The sequence below is a fragment of the Aethalodelphis obliquidens genome, unplaced genomic scaffold, assembly GCF_003676395.1.
Source record: "Aethalodelphis obliquidens isolate GAN/ISIS:26980383/991018 unplaced genomic scaffold, ASM367639v1 scaffold5, whole genome shotgun sequence".
Lineage (NCBI taxonomy): Eukaryota > Metazoa > Chordata > Mammalia > Artiodactyla > Delphinidae > Aethalodelphis > Aethalodelphis obliquidens.
Window position 1 is genome coordinate 45804699 of NW_020837949.1, and position 11310 is coordinate 45816008.

The 11310-nt window shown below is 42.9% G+C and overlaps 1 protein-coding gene across 2 annotated transcripts in view; it reads right to left on the reverse strand.

Annotated features, from left to right (window-relative positions):
• ZNRF2 (zinc and ring finger 2) overlaps positions 1-8962 on the reverse strand; it is a 104342-nt gene extending 95380 nt beyond the window's left edge. The window contains exon 1 of one of the 2 annotated variants that reach the window (XM_027102280.1): positions 7460-8962. In XM_027102280.1, the coding sequence (XP_026958081.1) occupies positions 7460-7910 (451 nt within the window). In that variant the 5' untranslated portion in view covers positions 7911-8962. The remainder of the gene's footprint in view (positions 1-7459) is intronic. The other variant, XM_027102281.1, reaches the window with a different exon arrangement.
• Between the last annotated feature and the right edge of the window lie 2348 nt (positions 8963-11310).

Here is an 11310-nt window from a genome sequence, read left to right on the forward strand (position 1 = left end):
CATCTAATCCAGTTGGTTCCATCTTCAAAGAATCGGATATCTAGAGTCTGGCAACTCTTCACCAACGCCAGTGCCGCCACCCTGTCCAAGCCATTGTTATCTCTTGCCAAGAGTTTTTGCATCTTTGCTCGACTCTTGGTCTCTAGGGTCTACTCCCACACAGCGGCCAGAGCAATCCTTTAAGAGCCTAAGTCAGGTTACGTCAATCTTCTCAAAAAAACTCTCTAATGCTTCCCCATCTCTAAAACAAAACTCTAAAAACCAGGTCAATGGTTATGAGGCATTTCATGAGACTGCCCACCCCACTCGTCTCATCTTCTACCACCCTCTGCACTCCAACTACACTGGTTTCATAGCTGTCCCCAGAACACATCAGGAACATTCATTACAATCACACCTTTGTACCTTTCTAGTTACTGTTCTTCTCCCTGGGTTTGCTTCTCCCCTAGAGATCCTTCATGGCTTACTCCCTAAGTCTCTGCTTGAATGTCACCTTATCAGAGAGGTTATCCCTAAAACCCTATTTAAAATAGGGACAAATCTCCACCCCACAATCTCCATCTACCTTTCCACTCCATTTTCTCCATCACATTCTACGCCCTCTGACACACTATATATCTTACTTGTTTGTTTACTGTCTCCCCCAAGCAGAATATAAGGCTCATGAAAGCACGGAGCTTTCTTCACTTCTAAATCCTCAGGACAGTGCAAGGCAAAGTAGGTCTTCATTAAATATTTATTGAATGAATTCTGGAGTAGCAGGCAGTCATTAAAAATAATGCTGTAAAAAAAAATGATAGAAGAAACTGATGAAGTAGAAAGAGCATTTTATCAAGGAATATGTAACCCATGGATCAAAGAAGAAATCACAAGGGAAATTAGAAAATATTTTTAACTGAATGTTAACAAAACACTTCAAAATTTGTGGCATTCAGCTAAAGCCAATTCTTGGAGGGAAATCTGTAGTTTTAAAATCTTTTATTAGAACATCAGTAAGGTTTAAAATCAAAAGAATATACAAGAATGACTTTCAAATTTTCTATCTAAGACATATATATGGAAAAAACAGACATCAGCAATTTATTCTGGTTATTTCTCATGGTAATATTACAAATGATTTGCAATTGCTTATATGTGCCTTTCTGTATTTTCCACATTTTAGTTTTGTCTAATGAACACATTATTTTAATAAAAAACATTTTAAACCACTTCTTTTCCTTGTGCTTTAATTGTAATCGCTGGCCTCCTACTCTGCCTGTATCTTAAAATTCTTGCTCCCCGGTGTTCCATGCTTGCTCCTCAATTTACATCCATCCCTCAGTATCCTACCCACTGTTCAGCTTCACTTATGATCTGCAAACTGACCATTTCTCAATTTTTTGTAATGTCCTAAATTAGAGACTTACAGTTCCAATTGTTTAAAAGATGCTTCTAGATGGAAATCCTCAAAATTTAACAAGCCTAAAAGGACTCATTATCATTTCCTAAAACTTGTTCTTTTCTTTATTTTTAATATTGGTTAATGACAACACTACACACCCCCGTTCTCAATTCTATCAGTTGTATATTAGAAATCTCAAATCCTCTTCCTCACCTATGCCATGATTTCAATTTAGGCATCTTCCACCAATTATATTCTAATAGAGTCCTAGCTTAGCTTCCTGCTACCACTCTCCCACTCCTAACAAGCAATTTAATCATCATCAGGGCAATTGTATACAGCTTTGAAGGCTGCCATCATATAAACTATGATTGTAATGGTGCCCCTGGCCTGATCATGATACCACCCTGCTTTAAAACTCAGTTAAGTAAAACAAACTTGTAGCACTGTAAAATCCTTCAACAACTGGTTCAAGGCTATTCTTCTAGCTTCATGTTCTCATCTATCATTCCTCTTTGCACCCTACAATCCAGACACACAACTTTTCAAGATTCTGTATCAAAGCCAAGGCTTTTGTGGATTCTTCTTTAGTCTGTACTGTCCTCCCTGCAGAAAACTTCTAAATCCTTCAAAACACAGTTCAAATGTTACCTTCCTCTGTGAGGTATTCTTAGACTGCTCTAGTATTGATACCTCAACAAAGTATTTTGTTAACAGTCCTACTTATTATAGCACCTGTTACAAGTATATAATCATCTCAAATTCAACTGAGAGCTGAGCAAGAACAGCCAGAAGCCCCATGTTTGTACCCCTGACAACTACAATGCCCAGCCCCTAGGAGGGGCTCGATTCACGTTTACTTAAACAACCCTTAGCACCTACAATATTACAACTTCTTCAAAGTAAATAAATAATGAGTTCAAAAATATGGTTAGAACAATTGTATGTTTAGCTGGTCAACCTAAGTCTATAATCAGTGTGGCCACACGTGATCCCTGCCTCCTGATATTTACACCTTTCTGTCATTCCCTCCCCCTTGAGTATGAGCAGGACCTGTGACTTGTTTATAACCAATGGAATGCAGCAAAGGCAATGGGCTGTGTGTGATTACATGTACATATTTACATAAGAGTGTAGCACCAGCCCATCTTGCTAGTCTCTCCTTTGCTGGCTTTGAAGAAGCAAGTTGGCAAGAGCTTAACAACCATGATGAAATGAACTCTGCCAGCAACCTGAGGGAGGGAGCTTGAAAGCAGACCCTTCCCCAGCCCAGACTCTAGATAAACAACCCAGTCCTGGCCAATACCTTGATTGCAGTCTTGCCGAGGACCCAAACTAAGCTGCACCCAGACTCCTAATCCATGGAAACTGTGAGATCATAAAGATGTGTTGCTTTAGGCAGCTAAATTTGTAGTAATTTAATAAGCAGCATAGAAAACTATCCGCAACTGAATACTATCAAACCTAAGGTATTTCTGAACACTTTTTTTCATACAAAGGGCATGTTTGCCCCAATTTCTAAACACTTAAATAAACGTAGAACAAATTTAATTCATTAATAACACCAGTCAAGTACATACATGCAAAATTAAAACATTTAGGAGGTACTGTGCTACAAAAAGCAGTTCCTATACTTCTTTTTTAACTCATTTGCTAAAATACCCGGTTGTACATAAACCCAGTATATACAGTAAGTATAACATTAAGGCAATTCTTACAAAAACAAGATAAATAATAAACTGAAAAAAACTGGTATCTAATTAGTGGTATTGGCAACCAGAAAATAAATAAGAACCTACTTACTTGTTACCAGGCAAAGCAATCAAATTGGAGGCAGACGGAGGACTTGCTGTAGACACTACCTGTGAGTAAAACAACAGAGCTCTTTCTGGCTACGTGGACAGCAAGGCATCAAAAGTACTTAGGTCAGGCAGCTCTCATATCAGATAATGCCCAGTGCAACACAAACCACTCCTCCCTCTGGCACACCTTCCACCTTGCAGTCAAGAAAACTCAAAATACTCCCAAAGCAAAGACTTCCATGGCAGAGTCCACACCTTAGCATAACAAAGCATACAACACAAGGTATCTCCCTAGAGTGTTTAAAGATTCTGTGAGATTACAAGAGAGAAACATTAACCATCAGAGTTCCTGTGGGCTGCTTTTTTGTGTGTGGGGCGGGGGGAGGGTGACGGGATAGTGGTTAGAAGAGTCATTTTTCTTAAGAAGAAGCAGACATTTCTCTTCTACCACCCCATAAAAGCCTTCAATTGAATAAAAGAACATTCAGGAATAGAAAGTAGATTAATCACAATATCCCCAGTTCAAACATTTTAGCACTAGATACTAGTAAGAAGTAGTAACTGAGTACAATTCAATACAGTTAATTAATGGAGATAATCTAACACCTGAAAACCCACATCCATCTTGAAGATTAAGAGAAATAAGTCTGCCAAAAGTACAAATTTTATTTAACATATTGTTTTAAGTGATAACCTAAACTCCTTCAATAAAAGGAAGCATGTTTCCTAAGTAACAGGAGGCACCTGAATTACAATCAGACGACTGAAATACTCATAGGCACAACACGCCCAAAGAAACTCAAGCCAATCAATTAGGAGGAGGCCAAAAGCAACCCAGTACCATCAGTAAATTGTCTAGATTAATTCATTTCACCTTTTTACTTCCAAACTCATGGATGTAAGAGAAGCCCACGTGGTTTCTCTAGAAATGAACTCCATTGACTGGTACAATTTTATAGTCCAATTTACCTCTGCCATCCTTGCTGGATCATTAAACACTATTTTACCACGCATATAATTGATTTTACGAACATTTAGCAACTTGATAGTGGAAAAAATGTAGACACACAATAGAGCCAAAGAAATCCTCTCTAAGATGCCACCAAGTCTTTTAAATATTAGACTATTCCCTTAAAGACCTGTTTTAGAACAAACGTGATAAAGAAAAGGCTTTTGTTCACTGTAATAGTATTAAACTCAGCACTCTGAAAAGAATAACAAAAAGAAGAAAAACCTACTTGACCTAAAAACTCCTACATGTTTTATAATCATATTCTGATATACAATAATTCAGTCCTAAGAAGTTCTAGGAAATCTCTGTAAACTGAAATATGTGAATTAAGCACCTCTCTTCTGGTTCTCTAGAGGGAACTAAATAAGAGCGAATATAGCCAAAATACACGTCCCAAAGAGAGAAAAACGTAAACCAACACAGAAAACCTCATTTAATTTGGTAATTCATTATGACGGAACTAGTAACAATTCAACTTGTCAGACTTCTAAATTTTTTTTTAGAAAGTGGTATTGTTTAGGTTTTCCTTTTCTATAAATTACATGACACCCTCTAAAGAAAGATAATTTTGAATCTTATTAGCACCATATTTCCCTATTAGGAGACAGTAACAATACAAACCTCAATTAAAATAAGTTTTATAAACTTACAGAAATAACTTCCCACTAATTTAGAAATATCCCTTTTCTCAATTTTCAGATGGAGTTACTTTATAATGCCCAAACATCTGTACAACTTGTAACTGAATAAACACATTAACTCTATAATAGATAACTAAAAAATTAACTCAACACGGAGTATAATAAAGCCTAGGTTTTAAAATAATAAGATTCATCACCTGGTTCCCTAAATCTCAGGATGATGACAAACATGCTTCTATTAAGTTTCCCTAATGAGCCCATCCACTGAAATACAGGTAAAAATCTCATTAAAGCAAATGCTGCTGGAAAGGTGCTTTTTCACCTAAGTGTATTCCATCTTCCGGTCTTAACTAGGATTTAAGGTACGCACTTTGATCTGTTCCCATCATTTAATAAGAAAAAGTAATTTGTGATCCTCTTCCAAACTTTCTCAACTGGGGTTCCTCATCTGAATTACCAAACACAAGATTATGTGAATGACTGTTTTCTTAAATTTCCTAAGAAAGATATATAACTAGAAACATTCTAAATGCACAGGAGAAAAAAATTAATTAATTGCATACAATAGATGCCTTAAGACATTAGGGCTCCATTCTCTAGAGACTTGGTTAAGAAAAGCTGCCACAGTTCTCAGTGTCACTGTGCTTCCACCAGGCCCCAGTCATCCTAACCCCCAAAATACTAAAAGGACTAAGTGCACAAATCTAGGAATTTAGATAAGAAAAAAGATAAACGCTTTACTTCTCCAACTTTCAGCAACTAGGTCTTCTTCATTTGCTCTTACTATGAATTAATAGCACAGGTGTCAACTATTTGCCCCTGCTCTGAATGAAACATATTTAAGAAAATAAACCCATACAAATATACTCTTTGTTAAAAGAAATTATCAGCGCTATAAAAAAAACTGAATTAAGACACTCCATCAGTATACCAAAGAAACAAAAACTACTAATTTAACAAACCCTTTCCTATTCCCCCTTCTTTAGCAAGCTTCTAAATATACATAACTGCTAAATGCAAATTTTAATCTTAAAAAGATAATCATTTTTTAAAAACCAGCTTATTAGCCTTTATTCTTGCACTAATCTTCCATTCTCAAGAAACTGTCTTTTGTTATTCTTCGATGTGGTGACTACAGTACCTTCAGCTGTGTTAATTATGAATCACAAATCACAGTATGGTCAGCACTAATTCTTTTTCTCAAAAACAAAAATTTTTTTTAAGGGCTAATCTTAGGAAAAGTCAATATTTTTAGTTACACAGCAGAAATCACTTTAATAACAATTAATTAAAGTAAGGTGACTAGAGAGTTGTTCTACATTTTGAATATACAAACCAGTATTAAGAAGATGGAAAAAACTAGACATGTCATTCCCATTTTTAATTTATGCAAAGGGGAATGCTGATAGTACAGAACAGAGCAGTTAAATTACATTATTGAATATTCCACTTTACCAACCACCTACTCAAATTTCTCACATTTATAAGCACATGAGTAAAAGGGGTACAGAAATGGAAATGATGGTGTTTTCACTATTCATCTGTGCTCAACTGTGAATGCAGATAATATGATGCATAACGCAATGATATGGAAACGTTTATCTTCTATAGTCTGCATCTCTAGCCAGAGTTAACTTCTACTTCTTTTCATGAACTGGGAAGCGAGGGTGTCTTAATTCATTTATCATTAACCGTTTTGACAAAAAGTTCATAAGCATAAAACATAACTGAAGAGGTAGAATTTGTTTTCCTCAGATCAGGGGCACCCTTACCCCTCTGTTTCTACATAAACACATATCGTTTAACTACTAAAATTTCCATTTTTCAGTGTCTTTCCCTGAACTCTAGTGAACATGGCTTTTCAAAAGCACCTAGGGCTTTTACTGCATCTTGCAGGCAGAGTTATGATAATTAATCTCCTTAAGAAACTGTTTTCAATTTTTTAATGCTCTGTCCAAATTAAGCAGGACTCATATTAACCATTATCTAAAGTAGCAGTTTACTGGGGTTTAAAAATATACATTTCATTAACACATTCATCCAATTAAAGTGTACGCAACAGGTGGGACTATTTACACAGATATAAGAATTACAGTTTTATATATTAACAGTCACTCCAAAGACGATAACTCCCTTCTTCTTCAAATACTCATCTGTTCATTTCAGACTCTGACTTTTGGCCTTTAAAAACTGCTCACCACTCGAGTCACCAGATAGAACTACATTTAGCAACGGGTCTTCTCCTGACTTCCTGCTACTAAAACCCACAAGCACCAGGGCTGTTGCGTCGGTTTGTTTTAAAAACACTATTTACTCCCTTCACCTCCGGGGGGCAAACAAGGTCCTTCTGGACTAAGGAGCCGCGAAGAGGTGAGGGTGCACTTTGTGTTAAAAACAAACAAACAAACACAAGGGTCGCGCGGCAGCGGCGCTGCAGGGGTTAAGAGGCGATCTCTCTCTCTCTCTCTCTCTCTCCCCCCCCCCCCCCCAAGAGGGGTGACCCGGCCCGGCAGAGCGGCGAACCCCCGGCGCCCAAGCTGAAGGAGAAAAGGAGAAGGGTAAAAATAAGCGCAGCCGCGGCCCACGTGCCGCCCGCGGGAGCCAAGGAGGGAAGGGGCCATACCTCCAAACATGTGCGGCGAGAGGTGAGCTGGTAAGGAGCCGATCACCAGGCGTGGGCCGCCGGGACCCCCGCCCGCCGGCCGGTCCCTGCCGCCGCCGCCGCCGCCGTCCTCGGGGCTGCTGTGAACCGAGTCCTGGGAGCCGTACGGGCCGCTGCTGCTGTTGGGGATGCTGAAGGTGGACTGCGCCGCGCGGGCCCCCGCCGCCACGGTCCCCACGGCCCCGCCTAGGGAGCGGCTGCGTGGGGCCGCCGAGGCCGCCGCGGCGCCACCGGAGGCGCTGGGCTGGTGCGCGCCGGACACCTGAGCCGGAAACCTCCCGGCGGCCGCGGCTCGCGCCCCGCCGCCCGCAGTCCCGTTGGCCCCTCCGCTGCTGCTGGAAGGTAAATCCGAGCCCGAGTACGCGCGGGTGCGGCCGTTAGCAGCGGCCGGGCCGCTCTGCTTGGCGCCCATGTCCGCCCTGTCCCGGGCCGGGCCCGCGCGCAGCGCCCGGAGCGCCGGGAGGTGGGGAGCGAGCGCGTGAGCGAGAGGGCAGGGTCGAGGCGCCGAGGCCGGCGCAGACAGAAGCCCGCACGTCCAGGGCCGCAGCCCGGCGCCCCGAGGGGCGGTCTGCGCCCGGCGCGCTCTTCTCGGGGTTGGCGGGCGAGACCTGCTGCCTGACGGGGCGCGGGAGACGAGGAGAGACGGAGAGGAAGGAGGTCCCGGCTCCCGTGGGCGCCGCTCGCTGGCTCCAGCGGGAGGGGCGGCTCAGGTGGCTGCGCGGCTGCCGCTGCTTTCGGTTCTAGTGCGCCGCGACGGGCCGCTGCCGCTCTCTGCCGCCGCCGCGCTCTGCGCCGAGAGCCTCGGCACCGCCTCCTCCCGGGCGGCCGCCGCTACCGCCGCCATCCTCCTGCTCCCACGGCGGCTCGCGGGTGAGTGGGAGGCGCCCGCCCAGACTCAGCCAAGGCCACCTTCCCTCCTCCCCCAGCCACCCAGCTGTTATTAACGGAGAAGGAGGAAAACCGGGTGGCGCGTGAGGGGAGGACGCCGGAGGGGAGGGAGGAGCGGCGCGTGCTTCCCGGCAACCGTCACCGCGCTCCCCCGGTGAAGGAGGGGCGGGGGTGGGGGGGGAGGTGGGACACGAAGGTAGGGGTGCCCAGGAGGGGAGGAGGTTCAGCGGCCCTCTCACCGGAAGGCGGAGAAGCTGCGCTGCTCCGGGATGCGCCAGGGCCGGAGTGTTTGGGTCGCGCGCGGTGACCCCGCCCCCTGGCGTCGCCCAGCGGATTGGCTCCCGCCAGCCTGGCCCCGCCTCCCCCAGCCGCGGCCTTCCCGCTTCGGCCTTGTCTCGCCTAGGTGCCTTGGTGTGGTAGGTGCTGCCACCCGCGGAATCGGTGATGGACAGGTCGCTGGCCCCGCCCTCTCATGCAGGGCGCGCGCCCTCTCCAGCGCAGGGCCTACGCCGATTGGAGGGACTGAGCCCCTCGGAGCGCCAACCAGAAGGCGGCCCCTCCTGCCGCACGTGGCCCTCGGACGCCGGACCTGACCGTGGGTCTACTTCAGCTTTTTCCAGCTGGGGCTGGGAATGGCTTGGTCCTGCGTCCCGAGTCATTTAGTTTGGGTGGGTGTCAACTTCCTCCTTGTGTGTCACACTCCTCCGAGTGTGTCGTTTAAATAAAACAGAAGCTCACCAATGCTGATAATAAAAGACTGAAAACAAAAGAAAGAACAGAGGAGGCATAAGCCAACTTGATCTGAATTAGATCTATCCCATTTAAACACTCTGAGTGTGGAGAAAGCACAGAGTTGATAGAACTAAGGATACTCCAGCCTGATCTTCAGTTGTAGGGCAAAAACTGTGGCACAGAGAAAGCACCCGATTCAGGAGACCTGGGGTCTAGGTCTGGGACCAAAACTAAGTTACGTGTAATAAGCAAATTATTTCACCTTTTTGAACTTTAGTTTCCTTACCTGGGATCTTGGTATCAAATCTCGAGGGTACCTGCTGTTTTAAAATCCTGTAATTTCTCTAAAATGGCAATTAATAAAATTCTCACTCCATTCATAACTGTAATGTGGTGTCTTGGTAGCAAAGCATGGTCTGGATACCCAGTGGACAGCCTGCTCTGACCCTCCCATTTTTAAAATGCCTAAAAGTGTCCTCTGTATGAAAATAATTGCAACGGGTGTTTTTTGTACAAAGTGCAGACGTAAATACTTTGTCGTTTTTCCATATTTGTAATGAGTCATTTATGTAATCATTTTTATCAAGCTTTGTAATGATTTTTATCACTCTTTGAGGTATGAGAATCAAGTTTTTAAACAGAAGTGAAGGATATATGTATAGATATTGATGTATTGTGTGTGTGTGTGTGTATATATGTATACACACACAAAGCTACTCAATTCAAATCTAACATTCTTTCATCTTGGGTATGAGCTTACTGAAACCAACGTTTACTTGGTAAGCAAAGAAAAGTTTGAAATGCCAAAGTGTTACCAGAATGACAAGCTCTCATTTAAGAAGGCATCTAGTGATTTGATCCGATTTAACTTTTATTGAATGAGGCCTTGGGTGCAGAACTGTGGTTCAGCAGGAATTTGTCACCAATATGGCAAGAACTTACTGTTAATAGAGAAAAGTAATAAACTATGATTTTTAAAAAGGAGTAAAAGACTTTTGCAAGTCTCTGAGGAGCTAACAACTGATAAAGAGTTTCATACTCATCATTATATACTCTATCATGTATAAAATTTTATACATCATTTATACATTATGCATTTTAAAAGTTTAGATAACTATAATATGGAATAAACCCCATTTATTAGTTAAAACTATTCAATGGAAATCTTTAACTCTGTGACTCTTACTCATATCCAGATTTAGTTATACTTTGCTTCATCACATCCAAACCTATATTTTTAAGTGATTTTTACCCAGACATTAATTACACCTGAAAAGCACTCAACATTTATTCATTTATTCCTACCTAGGAAAAAAATCCCCTTATAGTGCCAGGTTTCCAGCATTCACACCACTCACAACAGTTGGAATTTTACATTTGTTTGATTATTGATGTCCGTTCCTCACAAGACTGTAAGTTCCATGAGGGCATGGAAAGTGTGGTTTTTTGGCTCACCGTTGCAGTGCTTGGCACGCAGTAACCTCTAGGTAAGTACTTGTTGAATAAATGAGTAGCGAGAAGGCCATTTACAGGCTGAACATTGGATACAGAGGATAAAAATTGGAGTTGGATAAAAATTCATTCAGCTCATAGATATGTGCTTTGTTTTCCTCAGTGCCGGGGACGGCATCTTAGTCAAGGCAGGCTAAGCCACGCAGTGGAAACAAGCCCCTCAGCCTCAGGGTCTTGATGGAATGAAAGCACGTTACAAGTTCACTTGGTACACCCTCTCATCTCCCTCCGAACAGTTCCCCACTTAAGTGGCAATCCTGGGTGTCTCTTCTCCAAGCGGTGACTCAGGGTCCCAGGCTCTTATCTAGTGCTAAGCAGGCCCCTGGGTCCCTCACAGAGTCCGTCACTAGATCCTGTGCACCTGGCTGCCCAAAGAAAAGGGGCAGATATTGGAAGAAGTTTTGGCCAAGCCTGGAAGGGTTTGCATCCCTCTGCCCACTATCCATGTTGGCAGAAATCGGTCACATAGGCAAACCTACCTGCAAAGGGGTCAGAAAATGTGGTTTTGTGTGTGTGTCCAGGAAGAGAAAGAAAAAAATTTTGGCAAGCACATAGCAAGCGTGTCTTTGCCACACACACGAACAATTGTCTGGCTATCAAGTATCTAAGCTAAATATGAAATCTTAGTAAAACATTTTACAATAAACAAAGTTACATGAAAAAATTCAAGTGTCAGTTCC